The 21,792-nt window shown below is 47.2% G+C and overlaps 1 protein-coding gene across 1 annotated transcript in view; it reads right to left on the reverse strand.

Annotated features, from left to right (window-relative positions):
- LOC124712445 (blood vessel epicardial substance-like) overlaps positions 1 to 21,792 on the reverse strand; it is a 171,704-nt gene that overhangs the window by 141,837 nt on the left and 8,075 nt on the right. Inside the window, exons 2-5 of the mRNA XM_047242739.1 lie at positions 20,779 to 20,859; positions 20,615 to 20,736; positions 10,185 to 10,511; positions 556 to 664 (exon numbers count right to left, since the gene is read on the reverse strand). Of these exons, the coding sequence (XP_047098695.1) occupies positions 556 to 664; positions 10,185 to 10,511; positions 20,615 to 20,736; positions 20,779 to 20,859 (639 nt within the window). The remainder of the gene's footprint in view (positions 1 to 555; positions 665 to 10,184; positions 10,512 to 20,614; positions 20,737 to 20,778; positions 20,860 to 21,792) is intronic.

Consider the following 21,792-nt stretch of genomic DNA (forward strand, 5'->3'; position numbering starts at 1 on the left):
CCCACGGCTGGCATTTCTGTAACTGCATTACTAGTTCTGCGACCTGTTATACCGAACTAGCCAGTGTGATGATTTGGAGAAGTTAATCTGACCTCAGCACTCATCGATCTGGGCATCTGCATTGCCTTCCAGTAGGGCAACCTGAAATCTAAAGCCTTATTTTCAAACGTCGTAGGAAAGAGAAGCATTGAGTTGCAATTCGTAGAGGAATCAAAGGCGAGGTGAGGTGTCAGAAAAATGCACAACATATCATAACAACAGGTATAGGTGATTATAAAACAAGATCATCTTTACGACATAATTTCACTGAAACTGGACCTGAAATGCTGATACTGAATTTTGATAAATTTTTGTAAATGAGAAAGTTAGTACAAATTCCAAAACAAACACTCTTGTTGGTCTGTTTAGTATGCAGTTCAACATCTCACGGACTGGCAAGACTGAAAATATTAACTACACGCATCTTAGCAAATGCAGTAAATGAACGTTTGCCAGGATTACACGCTGTGGCAGTCAGCGATCGAGTAGCTGAGCGATGGAGGCTCCGGCGCTCACCTGGAAGAGGTCGTCGCTGCTGCTGTGGTTGGCCTCCCACTCTGGAGAGTCGATGAACTGGTGAGGCGTGATGTAGTGCAGGTGGGCGTCGTCGCAGCTCACCCGCATCCTGCCGGCACGAGGTAAGCCATCGTCACAACACAGCACGCACACGTCACGTCACATACTGCTAGTGCCGACCATATTGTTGATGATAATGGTGTGCTGTTCAGGTGCATGACAGCAAGGCCTATAGCGCTTGTTCTAAAATTGTATTAAAGAAGCTTTTGCAAAAGTTGTAGAATGATATAGCATCAGCTACACGTAAAATATAAAAGCACCTTAAAAATACCACACATGCACTCACTCAGACTCATGTCCATGTGCACACACACACACACACACACACACACACACAACACACACACACACACACACACACACACACACAAATGCACACACGCAAACATACATACAGAAATGTGTCAGTTCTAAAAGTTGTAATACAAAAGGAAAAGGTAGTGAAAATAGTCGATAGATTTTCCCTGGCTGGACAGTTCTTCATCTGGTCTACAGTGACCAGCTTGATGTGTGACGGCTACAGAGCTTTGCTCCTGACCGTAAATAGCTGCACAGACCTGCCGTTGCTAGAGATTTCACTATGGGCTTATACACTCATGCTCATAAATTAAGGATAATCGCAGAATGTGGTGTCACACAACGTGGCACTCCACAAAACTGGCGCTAATAGCATAGGCACATAGGGAATACACACGCCACAGATCTGTAAGTCCACAGTATTGGTGATAAGTTGAGAAAACCGTCCCAAAACACATGTGCTACAAAACGTCACTGTTCCCTGTGCATGTACCCCGGCACTAATATGGGATATGATCACCATGCACATGTACACAGGCCACACAATGGGTTGGCATACTCTAGATCAGGTGGTCAAGCAGCTGCTGAGCTATAGCCTCCCATTCTTGCACCACGGCCTGTCTTAGCTCCTGAAGTGTCATAAGGGTTTGAAGACGTGCAGCATACATCGACCGAGAGCATCCCAGATGTGCTAGATGGGGTTTAGGTCTGGAGAGCAGGCAGGCCACTCCATTCACCTGATATCTTCTGTATCAAGGTACTCCTCCACGATGGTTGCTCAGTGGGGCCATGTGTTATCATCCATCAGGAGGAAGGTGGGACCCACTGCATCCCTGAAAAGGTGCAGGTGACGTCCTGATACACCTGACCTGTTACAGTTCCTCTGTCAAAGACATGCAGGGGTGTATGTGCACCAACCATAGTTCCACCCCACACCATCAAATCACAACCTCCACACAGGTCCCTTTCAAGGACATTAATGGGTTGGTATCTGGCTTCTGGTTCATGCCAGATGAAAACCCAGTGAGAATCACTGTTCAGATTATATGTGGACTCGTCCATGAACATAACATGTACTGTGTTCTTGACACCAGGCTTTATGGGCTCTCCTGTGACCGGGGCTCAGTGGAATGCACCTTGCAGGTCTCTGGGCGAATAAACCATGTCTGTTCAGTCGTCTGTAGACTGTGTGTCTGGAGACAAGTGTTCCAGTGGCTGTGGAAAGGTCCTGAGCAAGGCTACCTGCAGTACTCTGTGGCTGTCTGCTGGCACTGATGGTGAGATATCGGTCCTGTATTATAGCGCCTGGACGTGTTTCATGTCTGCTGGAATCGTTGCCATAATCCTGAGATTACACTTTGTGGCACACAGAGGGCCCGTGCCACGATCTGCTGTGTTTGACCAGCCTCCAGCTGCCCCAGTATTCTATCCCTTATAACGTCATCAATATGTGTTATTTGAGCCATTTTCTACACATAGTCACCATTAGCACATCTGAAAATGTCTGCACACTTACTCGCTGCACTGTACTCTGACATGCAACAACACACCTCTGCATATGTGGGCTGCTGCCAGCGCCACTGTGCGACGACCGCAGGTCAAACGCACCACATGGTCATACCCTGAGCTTATTTAAATCCACAAACCGCCCATCGGAGGTTTGTTTCACTATGTATCACCATATCCTTAATTTATGAGCATGAGTGTAGTCAATAGATTGACCAGTCTAGTGATTTTACTGCCTGTACTTCAGCGACTGGACTTTCATTTCCAAGCTATTTGAGAGACCTTCCCTCGCTGGAGAGCTTTCTGCATGATCTTGCTGTTACTGGACTCACTTGTCCAGGGTAGTTGTAGTGAGCCCACAACGAGTTTACAAATTTACAACATTTGGAAAACAATGGTTCAAATGTCTCTGAGCACTATGGGACTTAACATCTGAGGTCATCAGTCCCCTAGAACTTAGAACTACTTAAACCTAATCATCCTGAGGACATCACACACATCCATGCCCGAGGCAAGATTCGAACCTACGAGCGTAGAGGTCGCACGGTTCCAGACTGAAGCGCCTAGAACCGCTCGGCCACACCGGTCGGCCAGAAACAGTGGCAGAGCTAACCTGACCAAGCTGGTGACCTTCACAACTAACTCATAGCAAATGTACTGATATAAGAAACTTCAACATCGCAGCATGTGAGCAATCGTTGGTTTATATATTAAAAAACGAGGTGGGTTTTTAGTTTTTTTAATAAATGGACTGACCTGCCTGAATGGACTGATGGTGACTGGACTGGCCTGCCATGGCTGGAAATGTTCGGATCATACAAAGCAATTGAACTGATTTTCTCTCACTTGACAGTTCATCACCATGAACGTAGCAACAGGAGTAACCTTCCCAGACTGGAGCAATTTATTCTTCGTCAACAGCGACATGTCTGATCTCCATAGGCTGCAGAACTCCATGCCAGATCCTCAGTGACTGGACTGTCCTATCGCAAGAGGAGAGTTTCGTGTCTTACCTGCAACAATTGGGATGAGTTTATCTGGCTGTAGAGCTTTTCCCCATGCCCATAGCATCTAGACTGAAGTAGACTGACTAGCTCCAAGTGGAGAGTTTTGCATCGAGCCTACATTGACTCAACTGACCTTTTCCAGGTAGGAGAGAGATTTTCTCAAGGAATGGCAGGCCCGATCTGTGGTGTCTGGAGAGCTCTGCATCCATAATGCAGCAACTGGAATAGCATGTCTTTATTGATGAGACAGTCGCTAGGCGAACAGTGACTGGGAGGAAGTGCTCTGACTGGAGAGCTTCGGACATAGCACAGGGGGAGGCTGGAGAGTTATATGGCTGGTCTTTAAATACTGGACTCACCTGTCGTGGCTAAGGAGCTTCGCAAACATCACAAAACTGTGTATACAAAGACTGAAGTGACAAATGAAATTTGTACCGGGTCGGCTTCAAACAGGTCATCTGCTCAGTAGACAGATGTGCTAACCACTGTGGCAACCAGACAAAAATTGCCTCTGCACAACTGCACGGGCTATCCTAGCACTCTCCCCCCATAATCCAAATTCCCATTCACCCATCAGCCGACTTGGTATTCCCCTAATATAAACGGGATTGCAGAGGCTCTTCAGGCATAGGTGCTTTAATAGAGTAAAACTATATGGTTGTAGAGACCTTTCCAAGTCTCAAACGTTTACAATGTACAGGGTGATTATAATTAAACTTTCAAACCGCTGTAGAAATAACACCATTGGTCACAATGACGTAAAATTGCAAAGGAATATCATCGCAGAAGAGGGAAAACGTATGGCAGAAGAAAAATAAATAGTTACATAGCAATAGATGGCGCTGTAAGAATCAAAATTTAATAGTGGTCGACTACAAATGACAAATGAATCATACACTCCTGGAAATGGAAAAAAGAACACATTGACACCGGTGTGTCAGACCCACCATACTTGCTCTGGACACTGTGAGAGGGCTGTACAAGCAATGATCACACGCACGGCACAGCGGACACACCAGGAACCGCGGTGTTGGCCGTCGAATGGCGCTAGCTGCGCAGCATTTGTGCACCGCCGCCGTCAGTGTCAGCCAGTTTGCCGTGGCATACGGAGCTCCATCGCAGTCTTTAACACTGGTAGCATGCCGCGACAGCGTGGACGTGAACCGTATGTGCAGTTGACGGACTTTGAGCGAGGGCGTATAGTGGGCATGCGGGAGGCCGGGTGGACGTACCGCCGAATTGCTCAACACGTGGGGCGTGAGGTCTCCACAGTACATCGATGTTGTCGCCAGTGGTCGGCGGAAGGTGCACGTGCCCGTCGACCTAGGACCGGACCGCAGCGGCGCACGGATGCACGCCAAGACCGTAGGATCCTACGCAGTGCCGTAGGGGACCGCACCGCCACTTCCCAGCAAATTAGGGACACTGTTGCTCCTGGGGTATCGGCGAGGACCATTCGCAACCGTCTCCGTGAAGCTGGGCTACGGTCCCGCACACCGTTAGGCCGTCTTCCGCTCACGCCCCAACATCGTGCAGCCCGCCTCCAGTGGTGTCGCGACAGGCGTGAATGGAGGGACGAATGGAGACGTGTCGTCTTCAGCGATGAGAGTCGCTTCTGCCTTGGTGCCAATGATGGTCGTATGCGTGTTTGGCGCCGTGCAGGTGAGCGCCACAATCAGGACTGCATACGACCGAGGCACACAGGGCCAACACCCGGCATCATGGTGTGGGGAGCGATCTCCTACACTGGCCGTACACCACTGGTGATCGTCGAGGGGACACTGAATAGTGCACGGTACATCCAAACCGTCATCGAACCCATCGTTCTACCATTCCTAGACCGGCAAGGGTACTTGCTGTTCCAACAGGACAATGCACGTCCGCATGTATCCCGTGCCACCCAACGTGCTCTAGAAGGTGTACGTCAACTACCCTGGCCAGCAAGATCTCCGGATCTGTCTCCCATTGAGCATGTTTGGGACTGGATGAAGCGTCGTCTCACGCGGTCTGCACGTCCAGCACGAACGCTGGTCCAACTGAGGCGCCAGGTGGAAATGGCATGGCAAGCCGTTCCACAGGACTACATCCAGCATCTCTACGATCGTCTCCATGGGAGAATAGCAGCCTGCATTGCTGCGAAAGGTGGATATACACTGTACTAGTGCCGACATTGTGCATGCTCTGTTGCCAGTGTCTATGTGCCTGTGGTTCTGTCAGTGTGATCATGTGATGTATCTGACCCCAGGAATGTGTCAATAAAGTTTCCCCTTCCTGGGACAATGAATTCACGGTGTTCTTATTTCAATTTCCAGGAGTGTACAACAATGCCTAAGGTGTATGTTTGACACTGAACAAACTGTACTACATAGTGTGCATAGGTGTACAAGTGTCATACGGTTAGTTACGTAAGCCCATCCACCACGTCAAGTTAATATCACATTGGGTGGCAAAAATCGGTTTTTAATTTCCTGAGGCGAAAAACCGCTTAAAAAGCATCAATAAAAATCAAATCAAATTATCGATTTCTGTGTGACTGGCACAAAACATGTTCAATATGCTGTCCACCGTTTTCTGCAACAAGTTCAAATCGAGAAACAACATATTCCTCAACTGATCGAAGTGTTTCCGGTGTCACGTTCAGAATGTGTTGCGCAATGGGCGCCTTCAATGCAGCTAAGTTTTCTATCGCAACACTGAAGATAGCCCCAGAGCCAGAAGTGACACGGATTAAGATCAGGTGATCGGGACGACCAGGCTGTAGGGAAATGGCGGCTGATAATTCTAGCATTTCCGAAATGGCGCTTCAGCAGGTGCTTAACTGGATTTGCAATGTGCAGAGGAGCGCCATCTTGCATAAAAATTATCCCATCCGCGCTGTTGGAGAGCTGGAATGACGTGGTTGCGCAAAAGAGAGAGAGAGCGCTTATCAGCGACGGTACAGGTAACAGGACCGGAAGCACCTGTCTCTTCAGAAAAATATGGCCCTATGATAAATGATGCCGTAAACCCGCACCACACAGTGACCTTTTCAAGATGAAGTGGTACTGATTTGCGTGTTGATTTTCCGCTGCCCATATTTGAGAATTGTGTGTACCGACATATCCTGTTAGATGGAAGTGGGCTTCGTCTGTCCACAAACTCTTCCACGGCCAATCATTGTCCAGTTACATGCAAGCAATAAATTCTAAAGCAAAGGTCTCTTGCAGGCAATTCAACAGGAAGCAACTCGTGCAAATGGGTAATTTTGAATGGATAGCAAAGAAGGATGTTTCGTAGGATTTTACGCACCGTGCTCACGGGTATGTCCAATGTTCGGGCGATTCTCCGTGCACTGCACGTTTGCACACCACCACTCGTCTCCTCCCGCACTGCAGTGGCCACTGCTTCCACTGACGTCGAATCAATTCGTTTCCTCTCTCTACCAGGTTGCACGCCAAAAGAACCCGTCTTTTCGAATTTACGAATCATTTTCTCCAGACCGACAGCGGTCATCGGACCCACGCCTTTCTCCAAACACTTCAGTGTCCGGAACTTCTGCAGAGCTGCGTGTGCACTGTCATAACTCTTGCAATACAGTTTTACAAGCAGAGCGCGATACTGCATTGAGACAGTCATGGCGAACGTCGCAGACGGGGAACGAGGAAAAGCCGTGTACCCAGCGTGTTTATACCAACTTCAGTGGGTCTTGCGCATGACAGGTGTTTTCATTTACGTATTCTGACACCTACAGTATATGCAGACTGAAGCGACGAATAAAAATTTGTACCGAGGGCAACATTGGAACCTGTGTCTTGGGTTCACTAGGCAGATGTGCCAACCACTACATCCAAAGATTACACTAGGTTACTAGTAGGTCAGTCCGTGCAGTTGTGCACTGTGCGAGGGGGCGTTATGGGTTTGAGCCGTGTATCGACTCGTACTACACCTTGTGTTTAGATTGCATTGGTTTTCCTTTTCTTCCCCTGACATGTTTGTTTGATATGTTGTCTGTCATCAAGTGGCTGCTTGGTTGTCTTTTCCCTCTGCTATCGATATCTCTGCGTTTTTGCTTCCGGGAAACTGCTATGGAGGAAGTGTGATCTTTGACCGGTTGTAACCACGTGTGGTGGCGCGGAAGTAGGGGCGTGCGCGCAGCGAGAGTGTGGCTCTCCAGCGCGAAGCAGGCGTGGTCGGTTGTACCGAGTCGTCACGTGATGTATGTCGGTTGTGTGTAACGAGCGGGTCGAGTTGACGGAAGAGCTCCCCGCGGGTTGGTTGCATACAGAATCGCCCCACGAGTAGTAGCTGTTCATTTCACCTTGGTGGGACGTTAACCAGCTTCTTTAAATCCTCCGTTTCAACACTGGAGTTTAAAAGGAGACACCTAACATGAATGAGCGGTCACTACCCGTCAACGTTGCAGAGAAGACGTGAACTCCGGTGACAGAGCGTGTTGTCGCGTGACCGTGGCGTTTTGGTTACACTGGCGACGCGTGTGCGGTCGGATGTCTGGATCCTTCCCATCGGAGGTCGTGTACTGCCTGTTCGAGCATAATTGCAAGTTAAGTTCGTGGAAGGTTCAATCATTAAGTAATAATTTTGTGGAACCAGCGTCTCTTCTGCCTTGTGGCCTCCGGCGACCGGGTTTCCTGTCCCTGGTCCCGGTGTAATTGAAGACAGTGATCTTTCCTCCTCCTCTCGATACTGTCCGATGGGAGGTGTAATTTTGGCAGTTTAATTGTTTCCCTATTCTGTCGCGTGTTATGAGTAAATTCATGCTTCTTGTTGGTTGATCATGTGGTCGCTCATTCAGGACTGTGTGGTGTAATGTTTCCTTGCACGAGGTTTGCTCTAATTCTGTCAGCAAGTTAAGCCATCTTATTACAAGTTTTCGCTGGCTAAAGGTCGGTGCAGTGACCAGCCTGAGAGTGGCAATTGTGTTTAAGGGCGTATTTAAATTGGTCAGCATTCTGCGTAGCCTGAGCATCCCTGAGTGGGTGATTTGTGGCCGCTTTACACGGGTTCGTCATATCTGTTATGTTCTAATGATATTCCAGGACTCTTTTGTTTAAAACTTCTTTAAATTCCTCCAAGTTTGTAAATTCCTTTTATTGCCATTAATCGTGTGTTTGCTGAGAGCTCTTTAATTTTTTTAATGGCGGTGTTGATAGATTCACTACCTCACGGTACTTTACTAACAAAGTTATGTATTTACTTTAGTAGCCTATTTACTAATGTTCTTTAAATTTGTTTAAATTGTTGTATTGCTATAAATTACTTTGATTGGCGTTAGCGGCGTGTTTTAAAAGGTAGTTTATTGCCGTACTGCTAGCTTCTGTGTTTTTTTTAAATTTTTTTTAAATGGTTATATTGCTATAAATTACTTGATTGCCGTTAGCGGCGTGTTTAAAAGGCTGTTTATTGCCGTACTGCTAGTTTCTGTAAGATACGAATAAAACATTTGTGAAAAATCTCAACTCGACAGTAAACTACTAGAAATTTGGCCCCGTTTCCCAACTTGTGGTGTGGCCTGTAGTAACCGTAACCACTGTGTGTGTCAGGGTTAGTGCGCAGGAGACCCAAATTCAGGTCCTAGCCTCGACACTAATTTTCGAGACTTGAAAAGGCCTCTGGGAGCATGTAGTTTCATTTCATCGGAAAACTGAATTACGCTGGGTGGAGGGTACTCCAGTTGCAGTGACCTACCCTGGCTGAGAGGTTCACAAATGGCGCTTAGGAACCAGATGTGGCTGTCACAACTGGAGAGTTTCACAGCCGTACGGACCTGAACTGGCTGGATAGCTTCACACACGTCGTGCAACTTTAGTGGGTCTTGCGCATGACAGGCGTTTTCATTTATGTATTTTGACACCTACAGTATATGCAGACTGAAGCGACGAATAAAACTTTGTACTAAGGCCACCAATAGAAACTGTGTCTTGTGTTCACTAGGCAGATATGCCAACCACTACATCCAAAGATTACACTAGGGTGCAGTTGTGCAAAGCCACTGTGCGAGGGGGCGTTACGGGGTTAGCGCATCTGCTGAGTGAATGTAGACCACAATGACGCATCATAGGCTAGACAGTGTGTTGCATTTTTGATGGCGGGGAGGGAGGCGGACAGTGTTAGCAACCCTATGAACCCTACAACTCACGTTTGTCGTGCCGGTGCACTGCTACTGCCAGCTGAATTCAGTTTGCCAGATAGAGATAGGTTCGCCATTGTTGTTGTTGTTGTGGTCTTCAGTCCTAAGACTGGTTTGATGCAGCTCTCCATGCTACTCTATCCTGTGCAAGCTTCTTAATCTCCCAGTACCTACCGCAACCTACATCCTTCTGAATCTGCTTAGTGTATTCATCTCTTGGTCTCCCTCTACAATTTTTACCCTCCACGCTGCCCTCCAGTACCAAATTGGTGATCCCTTGATGCCTCAGAACATGTCCTACCAACCGGTCCCTTCTTCTAGTTAAGTTGTGCCACAAACTCCTCTTCTTCCCAATTCTATTCAAACCTCCTCATTAGTTATGTGATCTACCCATCTAATCTTCAGCATTCTAATATGCATCTAATCTTCAACTTGTGGGGTGACATGCCCTGGTCGGACACTTCTTCAGCTGTCCCACAACTACAGAAGTGACGTACCTTGGACAGAGAGCTCAGCAGCTGGACTGGCCTGCCACGGCTGGAGAGTCCCTCGCGACTGGCTCGCAACTACTCTACTGACGTACCGGTGCGGAGAGGTTGGCACGCGTCGGCCAGTTTCTGGAGTGGACTGACCTGCCCTTGAGCAGCACGGAGAGGCGCTCGTCGGCGGGCGTGGCGCCCTCGGCGGCGTACGTGTCTCCGGCGGCGCAGCGCAGCAGGCGGGCGCAGCGCGCCAGCTCCTTGAAGTGCTTCCGCGAGACGCGCAGCGGCCGGAACAGCCGCGTGTACACGTCGGCCAGCTCGGGCGACAGCGGCGGCGGCAGGAAGCGCGCGCCCAGCAGCGCAGAGTGCGCCGCGTTCAGCAGCACCAGGCCGGCGTTCCACGCGAACACGTCCGGCGAGCACACGTGGATGCCCGCCCACAGCGCCGACAGCAGGAAGCCCACGCACAGCAGGCCCCTGCGCACCACGGCGACTCGGGTATCGGTCTCTTCGTTTGTCACCGCGAAGTGGTATCAGAAAGCTCATTCAGTTCTTTTCCCACGGAGACTTCAGTTAAATAATTATACAGCGTGGTCCATTCATAGTGACTGGAGCAAATAGTCACGAAATAAGCATCAAACGAAAAAACTACAAAGAACGAAACTCGTCAAGCTTGAAGGGGAAAACCAGATGGCGCTATGGTTGGCCCGCTAGATAGCGCTGCCATAGGTCAAAGGGATATCAACTGCGTTTTGTTTTAATGGTGTGGTGTGCGTACTGTAATACCTTCGGTACACGCACCATCTGATTATTTCACTTGTCGCTCTAACGAAGTAGGCGAGTGTCAGCAATACGTCTCGTGGTCTTATCGTGGCGTGTTTATCTTCTGCCGTTAGGTCAGACGATAGAACTGCCACTTGCACGCTTAGAGTAGCAGATTGACGGTGACCAACTTTAAACAGAACTTGATTAATTTTCACACACATTTATTAAAATAGTAACAAGGATAAACCTTACGTAACTTGATTCTGGATGCTATTTACAATTGACAATCTGAAGTTCCTTTGGTGTTGGTACGTTAATCTTATTCTCACATATCTCTGATACTTGACAAAGTGTCTATTCATTTATCTTCATGGCTATGTACAGGAATATAGTAATCTTACTAGGCGCAGACTGAAACTTGACTATAGACTGGTACAGACTAATATAGACTGGTACAGACTAATATAGACTGGTACAGACTGGTGCAGACAAATGCAGACTGGTACAGACTAATGCAGACTGACTAATCAGAGGTGTGTACACTCATTATAAAACCTTGCGCGTTCATGTATCACTGCGCGAGTGTGATCCGCGAGGAGAAAAGGTTCTACGTTAGCTGCAATCTCATTGGCTGCGTTACATATTAATCGGCGGAAGCAGAATTTGGTCCGTCTCTTAGGCAGCGCCATCTCGTAGTGCAGAGACGGACAAGTGCTACGCTTGCGCTGTTGTGCTTACAGGGGCGCGCTCTAGTGGGAAATTTGTGTAAGCGCTGACTACGCGGAACTATGTATACAAAAAATGGGAACTCCCATTTGATACTACATATTCGGGTAGTATGTAAAGAAATATGAATGTTTTAGTTCGACCACTTTTTTCGCTTTGTGTTAGATAGCGCGGTAATAGTTACAAACGTATAAGTACGTGGTATCACGTAACATTCCACCAGTGCCGACGGTATTTGCTTCGTGATACATTACCCAAAATGAACAGTTTACCAATTGCGGAAAAGGTCGATAGCGTGTTGATGTATGGCTATTGTGATCAAAATGCCCAATGGGCGTGTGCTATGTATGCTGCTCGGTATCCTGGACGACATCATCCAAGTGTCCGGACCGTTCGCCGGATAATTACGTTATTTAAGGAAACAGGAAGTGTTCAGCCACATGTGAAACGTCAGCCACGACCTGCAACAAATGATTATGCCCAAGTACGTGTTCTAGCTGCTGCCGCGGCTAATCCGCACTTCAGTAGCAGAAAAATTGCGCGAGAACCCGGCATCTCAAAAACGTCGGAGTTGAGAATGCTACATCAACATCGATTGCACCCGTACTATATTTCTATGCACCAGGAATTGCATGGCGACGACTTTGAACGTCGTGTACAGTGCTGCCATTGGGCACAAGAGAAATTAGGGGACGATGACAGATTTTTTGCACGCGTTCTATTTAGCGACGAAGCGTTATTCACCAACAGCGGCAACGTAAACCAGCATAATATGCACTATTGGGCAACGGAAAATCCACGATGGCTGCGACAAGTGGAACATCAGCGACCTTGGCGGGTTAATGTATGGTGCGGCATTATGGGAGGAAGGATAATTGGCCCCCATTTTATCGATGGCAATCTAAATGGTGCAATGTATGCTGATTTCCTACGTAATGTTCTACCGATGTTCCTACAAGATGTTTCACTGCATAACAGAATGGCGATGTACTTCCAACATGATGGATGTCCGGCACATAGCTCGCGTGCGATTGAAGCGGTGTTGATATCATATTTCATGACAGGTGGATTGGTCGTCGAAGCACCATACCATGGCCCGCACGTTCACCGGATCTTACGTCCCCGGATTTCTTTCTGTGGGGAAAGTTGAAGGATATTTGCCATCGTGGTCCACCGACAACCCCTGACAAGATGCGTCAGCGCATTGCCAATGCATGTGCGAACATTACGGAAGGCGAACTGCTCGCTGTTGAGAGGAATGTCGTTACACGTATTTCCAAATGCATTGAGGTTGACGGACATCATTTTGAGCATTTATTGCATTAATGTGGCATTTACAGGCAATCACGCTGTAACAGCATGCGTTCTCAGTAATGATAAGCTCACAAAGGTACATATATTACATTGGAACAATCACATTGGAACAAACGAAATAAAATTTTCAAACGTACTTACGTTCTGTATTTTAATTTGGAAAACCTACCTGTTACCAACTGTTCGTCTAAAATTGTGAGCCATATGTTTGTGACTACTGCGGCGCCATCCATCATAAAGCGTAAAAAGTGGTCCAACTAAAACATCCATATTTCTTTGCATACTACACGAATATGTAATATAAATTGGGGGTTCCTATTCTAGAAAAAAACGCAGTTGGTATCCGTTTGACCTATGGCAGCGCCATCTAGCGGGCCAACCATAGTGACATCTGGTTTCCCCCTTCAAGCTAGACAAGTTTCGTTCTTTGTAGTTTTTTCGTTTGACGCTTATTTCGTGAGATATTTGGCCCGGTCACGATCAATGGACCACCTTGTATATGCTCAATAAAACGTGGGTAAGTGACCGCATTGTCAATGAGTGAAATTCTCCGACGCTTCGGCCACTGTCGCAAACGGCCTTCCTCAGGGTCTTTGGCTAAATGCTCAATGAGGAAAGCTGTGGTCCACATACACTGCCAGAAGACAGTGTTATCGAGCTTCGACAGCGTATTGAGGATGAGACGGAACGGTGTTGGACATTCTTTATTGGTGTTTGCATTACTGCTTATCATTGGTGGAAATGGAGTTATCGACTGGTGTTTGCTTATTTGGTTGCCACTAGCGGAAACAGGCGAATGGACAATGGGTGGCAGTTCTAACGTAGCGCTGTTTACTAGTTGCTGGCTAGTGCCGGGGGAGGCGTGCCAGTACTCTGTGGGTCTGCGACCGCTGTTGTCTCCCGCGCGCCACTGTGTGCGTCTGTGTGTGTGTGTGTGTGTGTGTGTGTGTGTGTGGTGTGTTGCGCGTTGCTTCTCATGAACTGCCGTTCCGTAGAGCCGTTACCGATGGCAGCCAAGACGCCACGTTTCTGTACCGCCCTTTACGTTCTCGTTAGCGGGTCGCTTGGCTGTTTCCACAACCTTTCTGATCTTACTACTGAAGGTAAGTAGCTGTTTCGTCAACATTCGAACTTCTCGAAATCCTGTCTGTTTGTCGCACTCATCCTGGTGTTCTGCCAGCGCTGAAATGGTGTGTTGCCTTACTCAGATATATCTTTCATGGCCAGGTACTGATGTGCTGGTCGGTCGCGCTACATTAAATACCGGTTTAGTAAGCTGCTGCGGCAGGTAGTTCGTCAGCTGCTTCTTTCGTTGACCAAAAGAACACCTTTCATTTTCCTGCTGCCGCTGCTGCTTGATATCTATTCGGTGGAGAATTTTGACTCTCAGTCATATGGTAGCAGGACGATGTTTTGTGCTTCATTTTGCACTTCCCCATTGCCTACATCCTTTGCTGCCATAGTTTTATCCAATAATCATTAGCTCCAAGAACGGACCTGAGGTTTTGTAGTTCACCCTTCATATGTTCTTCGTCGCGCATCCTATGGGCCCTGTCGGTTAAAGTGTGAAGAACGGATTTCTTCTGAGTAGGACGATGGTGGGAGGAAGCATGCAGTTACCTGTCCGTGCCGGCGCGCGTTATATACACCTCGTCGCCAAGTTTACGATCACGCTTTTTGGTAAACTTCCACTTCGAGAAAAGTCAGCGCGCTATTCTTTCCCATGTCCGTAGTGAATTGAAGTTTGCTGTGCTGCTGATTGGGGTTTTGGTGGAAGTTCTGTACCTGTTCTTCTCCATGTTCTCATGTAAAGGTGTCATCAAGATATCGGAGCCAGCATTCTGGGCGTAGGACTGCTGATTGGAATGCTGTTTCTTCAAATGCTTCCAGGAAGATGTCTGCTGCAACAGGCGACAGGGCGGAGCGCATACCTACAGCGTCCGTCTGTTCATAGAATTCCCCTTTCCAACTGAAATAGGTGGTCGTTAAACCGTGGCAGACTAATTCGCAGACATCGGATGCCTTGCGTTAGGGAAACATCCGCGAACAGACAGACACTGTAGCTATGGGCTCCTCTCTCTCGCCTGTTACGGCAGACGTCTTCATGGAAGCATTTTGCAGAAACGGCACTCCAATCCGCACCATTATACCCAGAATGCTGAGTTCGAAATGTTGATGACACCTTCGTTATCTGGCCACAAAGACATCTAATACCTCCCTCCTCGTCATCGCCAGTACCCTACCAGAGCCACAAAAAAAAAAAAAAAAAAAAAAAAAATGGTTCAAATGGCTCGGAGCACTATGGGACTTAACATCTGTGGTCATCAGTCCCCTACAACTTAGAACTACTTAAACGTAAATAACCTAAGGACATCACACACATCCATGGCCGACGCAGGATTCGAACCTCCGACCGTAGCGGTCGCGCCGTTCCAGACTGTAGCGCCTAGAGCCGCTCGGCCACCCCGGCCGTCAATCCTAGTAAACATAAGCCCAGAAACCTACGATTTCACAATAGAGTTCACGAACACCTTATTAAAGAACGCCCCGAAATAAAGAGTGCAGAAATAGACTTCATCTATATCTACGTGGTTATTCTGTTATTCTCAACAGAGTGGATGGAAGAGGGTTCAATGAACCACCTTCAAGTAGTCTCTCTACCGTTCCACTCTCGAACGGCGCGCGAGAAAAACGAGCACTTAAATTTTTCTGTGCGAGCCACGATTTCTGTCATTATGTCGTGATGATCATTTCTCTCTATGTAGGTAGATGCCAACAGAATGTTTTCGTAATCGGAGGAGAAAACTGGTGATTGAAATTTCATGACAAGATACCGTCGCAACGAAAAACGCGTTTGTTTTTACGATTGCCATTCCAAGTCACGTATCGTGTCTGTGGCACTATCTCCCACCATTTCGCGATAATACAAAACGATCTGCCCTTCTTTGTACGTTTTCGATGTCATCGGTCAGTCCCACCTGATACGGATCCCACACCGCACATCAATACTCCAGGACAGGGCGGACAAGCATAGTCTTTAGTAGACCTGTTGCACCTTCTGAGTGTTCTGCCAATGAATTGCAGTCTTTGCTTTGCTCTAGCTACAACATCATTTATGCTGTCGTTTCAATTTAGGTTATTTGTAATTATAATCCCTAAGTATTTAGTTGAATTTACAGCCTTAAGATTTGTGTGACTTATCACGTAATCAAAATTTAGCGGATTTCTTTTAGTACTTGTGGTACACACACCATCAGATTATTTCACTTGTCGCTCTAACGAAGTAGGCGAGTGTCAGCAATATGTCTCGTGGTCTTATCGTGGCGTGTTTATCTTCGACAGTTAGGTCAGACGATATAAATACCACTTGCACGCTTAGAGTAGCAGATTGACGGTGACCAACTTTAAACAGAACCTGATTAATTTTCACACACATTTATTAAAATAGTAACAAGCATAAACATTACGTAACTTGATTCTGGATGCTATTTACAATTGACAATCTGAAGTTCCTTTGGTGTTGGTAAGTTAATCTTATTCTCACATATCTCTGATACTTGACAAAGTGTCTATACATTTCTCTTGATGGCTATGTACAGGAATATGATAATCTTATTAGGTGCAGACTGAAACTTGACTATAGACTAGTACAGACAAATGCAGACTGGTACAGACTAATGCAGACAAATGCAGACTGACTGATCGGAGTTCTGTACACTTGTTATAATACCTCGCGCATTCAGGTATCACTGCGGGAGTGTGATCCGCGAGGAGAAAAGGTTCTACGTTAGCAGCAATCTCACTGGCTGCGTTACATATTAATACGCGGATCGGCGGAAGCAGAATTTGGTCCGTTTCTAAGACAGCGCCATCTCGTAGTGCGGAGATGGACGATCGCTGCGCCTGCGCTGTTCTGCTTAGCGGGGCGCGCTCTAGTGGGAAAGTTGTGTACGCGCTGACTACGCGGAACTATGTACACAACAGCACTCATGTGAATAACTTCACACTTTTCTTTATTCAGGATCAGTTGCCACTTTTCGCACCATAGATTTATCTTATGTAAATCATTTTGCAATTCGTTTTGGTCATCTTATGACTTTACAAGACAGTAAATGAGAGCGTCATCTGCAAACAACCGAAGAGGGCTACTCGAATTGTCTCCTATGTCGTTAATATAGATTAGGAACAATAGAGGGCCTATAACACTCCCTTGGGGAACGCCGGATATTATTTCTGTTTTACTCGATGACTTTCCGTCCGTTACTATGAACTGTGACCTTTCTGACAGGAAATCATGAATCCATTCGCACAACTGAGGCTATAGTCTATAGGACGCAGTTTTGTTAGAAGACGATTGTTAGGAACGGTGTCGAAAGCCTCCTGGAAATCTAAAAATAAGGAATCAATTTGACATCCCCTGTCAACAGCACTCATTTACCTCATAATTAAAAAGAGGTGGTTGTGTTTCACAAGAACGATATTTCCAGAATGAGATTTTCACTCTGCAGCGGAGTGTGCGCTGATATGAAACTTCCTGGCAGATTAAAACTGTGTGCCGGACCGAGAATCGAACTCGGGACCTTTGCCTTTCGCGGGCAAGTGCTCTACCAACATTTTTCTTAATTTTTTAAATCTCATTTTGTTCGATATTGTTCATTGCATTTACTCGGGGCGGACGTCGTAAGACATCCGTTTGAGTTCGTTGTTGATCGATTAACTCAGTTTTTTATTACAGAGGGAGCTAACCCTCTGACTGAACACGCTGAGCTACCGTGCCGGCATCAACTGAGCTACCCAAGCACGACTCATGCCCCGCCCTCACAGCTTTACTTCTGCCAGTACCACGTCTCCTACTCTCCAAACTTTAGAGAAGCTCTCCTGCGAACCTTGCAGAACTAGCACTCCTGAAAGAGTTCTGCAAGGTTCGCAGGAGAGCTTCTGTAAAGTTTGGAAAATAGGAGACGAGATACTGGCAGAAGTAAAGCTGTGAGGACTGGGCGTGGGTCGTGCTTGGGTAGCTCAGTTGGTAGGCCACTTGCCCGCGAAAGGCAAATGTCCCGAGTTCGAGTCTCGGTCCGGCACACAGTTTTAATCTGCCAGGAAGTTTCAAAAACGATATTGTCTGAATCCGTGCTGGCTGTGTGTCAATAAATCGTTTTCTTCGAGATAAATCATAATGTTCGAACACAGTATATGTTCCAAAATCCTACTTGACGATATACACAATATAGCTCCGCCACTGACTACCTCTCGTGTGAAGGCAGTCTTGAGAACGTCTCCTCATCGATGCCGCACACGTTAGAAAAGTCCCATGGGTTTGCCAAATGGTTTCACAACCACTCACAATGCGTTTCCAGACTTCATCGACACTATGGACCGGCCGGAATACATAAATGCTTTTAAACCCCGATTCCCCCCCACAAAAGAACAAAAAAAAAAAAAAAAATCAAACGTACTCAAGTCGGCGGACCTATTAAGCGATGGTACTGGCAAGCCACGAGATACACTTGTCACAGATTCATGCTATGTATTCCCAACTAGCCACATGAAAGTGGGACAGGGGTAACAAGGAGAGATAAGGTGAGGAACAAAAGGATAAGGGAAAAAGTGAAAGAGGAACGCTTGCAGAGCAGGAGAGAAATATGAAGGCTAAGATAGTATGCGAACTTAAAGAGAATGGAAAACAATAGGATTTCCAAGAAGATACATGAAATGGAAATGCAAAGAAACGGCCGAAAGGGAGACCAAGGGTCAGACGGCTGAAAGGTGCAGAGGAGTGTCTCGAGAAAAGAGACGAGGGCTGTACCAGACTGAACCAGAAAGATGGTGGGAAAACGGGACTAGATGATGAGGCTTGTGTTCCAAACATACCTAGCCTGGGGCTGCAAACTGTTAATGATGGCGATGATGATGATGATGATGATGAGTATGTTACATTACACATAAATAACTTCAGAAAAGGCAGTATTGCATTTAAATTTATATTCGGTGTTGATAAATGTATATTTTTAAGAAACGCTTTTCTTGCTAATGCGTCTGAATTTCGTGTTCTAATTCCCTCAATATCGGATTATTTAATTCAACCACATTTCATTAGTCTTGTATTGCTATTATTGAAGTCCATCTTACAAACCCTTTTCGAGGTACTGTTATCTAGTTGCTGAATGTAGATAAAGCAAATCAGTATCTTCTAAGACACTCCGTATGATTGCACTTTCTTTCACAATCGACGATCTGATGCAGTGTCGTGCGTATTTCTAGAACGCAGGATCATTGAATCCATCTGTTCACGCGTATATTGTGTATGAATGAAGCAAACTGTGTTTCACAGAAGTGTATTATTTCAATTTTTGTATTTTATTAATCCGTATCTTGAGAGGCGCTTTCTTTTCGGCAGGAGCATGATAGAATTTGAGCGTAAGATCCCAGGACAGGCGGGTATCAGACGTGTGATTATGTGTCAATTATGGCTTAGTGATCAAAACAGAGGAATGAAACGGTAGTCGTCGACCTCCAAGTCTCTACAGAAGAAATAAAATTAGGGGAACACACGCGCCCCTGTCGCCTGTCGGGCGGAGGCTGGATACAGAAAAACTTATGTCAACGAATCAGCACGGGTATAGAAAGCATTGCTCGTGTGAAACTCAGACAGCCCTTTACTCACTCGATATCCTCTTCACTATGGATGAAGGGCAGCAGGCAGAGTCCATATTTCCCTATTTCCGGAAACCATTTGACAGGGCGCTTCACTGCAAACTGTTAACGAAGATACGAGCACGTGGAAAAGGTTCGCAGACATGTGAGTCGCTCGAAGACTTCTTAGCAACAGAACCCAGCTTATTTTCCTTGACGACAAGTGTTCATTAGAGACAAAGATACCGCGAGGAGAGCTCCAGGAAAATGTGATACTGTCGCTGTTATTTTCCTTTTACATAAATGAAGTGGCAGATAGGGTGGGCAGCAATCTGAGGGCGTTTGCTGATGACGCTGTGGTGTACGGGGAGATGTCTTCGCTGAGTGACGGCAGGAGGATACAAGCTGAAGTCATGAAGGGCAGCTAGCTCCAAAAATAGGAAAGTTGACACGGGTGATTAGGAAAAACAAGCCCGTACACCAACAGTGATGTCCTTCTTGAAACAGTCAAGTCGTGTAGCGTGGGAAAGTGGTATGGAATGGAAAGAGCATGTGAAGATTGAGGCGGGGAAGGCGAATGGTCGACTTGGGTTTATTGCGAGAATTTTGGGAAATTGTGGTTCATCTGCAAAGGAGGCCGCATATAGGACGCTGGTGAGAGAATTCTCGAGTTTTTGGGATCCGTACCAGATCGTATTAAAGGAAGACATCGAAGGAATTGAGAGCTGGACTGCTAGCTTTGCTACCAGCACCTTCGAACAACACGCAAGTGTTACGGAGGTGCTTCGGGAACGCAAATGTGAATCCCTGGCGCGGAAGCGACACTCTTTTCGAGGAACACTGTTGATAAGATTTAGGCAACCGGAATTTGAAGCTGAGTGCAGAACGATTCTACTGGAGCCAACATACGTTTCACATAAGAACCACGATGATGAAACACTAGAGATTAGGGCTATACGGAGAGATATAGACTGTAGTTTTCCTATCGCTCTACTTGGGGGGTGGGGGGGATAGCAAAGGAAATGAGAAGTAATGGTGCAGGATATCCTCCGCCACGCTCCGTACGTATGCAGATGTAGATACTGACTTAGTGGGCAGGGCACGAGCTTCTCTTCGACCACGCCGGGGAGCAGAGGACCCACCTGAGGACGAGCAGGCTCTGCTTGAAGGAGCGCGGCACGAGGAAGGCGGCGGCGAAGAAGAGGTTGGCCGTCTGGAAGAGGTTGTGCTGCGCCGCCTCCCACTCGAGGCAGAAGGTGCCAGCGGCCGCGTCGCCCACGCCGCCTACGCCGACGCCGCCCGCCACCGACGCCGTCTCGTTGTCCAGGAAGGCGCTCAGCGTCGCGTTGGGGGCGTCGCCGGCCACGGCCGTCGTCACGGCCGGGTACTGCGGGCAAGCCGGTCACTCTTAGCGCTGTCCGGGAGTCTGCTGGCGGTCCTCCTACCAACCAAACTCAGGAGAGGCGCCGCTGCTGAAAATTAATACTGAGGCTGGAAACCGCTGTCCTATACAGGGTGCACCAAACCTTTTGGGTCAAATCGGAACAGCTGGTAATGGGTCCACAACAGATTATATAGAGATACGGAACCAACTGCCAGACACGCATATTTATTGTGTTATGTACCGGGTGATCAAAAAGTCAGTATAAATTTGACAACTTAATAAACCACGGTGCGACGTGCGACTGCACGAGCACTGACTTCCCCGTGTATAGACGAACCCGCTACAGTCTCCCTTTCTTCCTGAACTGTCTCAGCAGCATTACGCCTTGTGCTCGGTCGGCTACTACGGGGTCTATCGTGTAAACAACCCGTGGCTTCGAACTTCGAAATCATTCTCGCCACAGCTGCATTTGTCAACGGACCTTTACCCGTTCGAATCCCCTTCCTATGGCGATAGGATCGTAACGCTGAACTAGAACATTACCCATTCTGATAATACAGCTTCACTAAAACCGCCTTTTCAGGTGACGTCAACATGCTTCGACTGCTGGCGCATCTGATTCTCTCTCTCATTACAGCTCCTTTTATACACGATTGTAATGCGCAGTCACTGACGTTTTTCTGTCCAGCGCCATCTGTCGGACATTTTGTGAACTTTGTGACACACATGCTTGGAATGACATGGGGTTTTATTAGAACAAAAAAAACAAAGTTCACAAAATGTCCGACAGATGGCGCTGGACAGAAAAACGTCAGTGACTGCGCATTACAATCGTGTATAAAAGGAGCTGTAATGAGAGAGAGAATCAGATGCGCCAGCAGTCGAAGCATGTTGACGTCACCTGAAAAGGCGGCTTTAGTGAAGCTGTATTATCAG

This window comes from Schistocerca piceifrons, chromosome 8 (genome assembly GCF_021461385.2).
Source record: "Schistocerca piceifrons isolate TAMUIC-IGC-003096 chromosome 8, iqSchPice1.1, whole genome shotgun sequence".
Classification (NCBI taxonomy): domain Eukaryota; kingdom Metazoa; phylum Arthropoda; class Insecta; order Orthoptera; family Acrididae; genus Schistocerca; species Schistocerca piceifrons.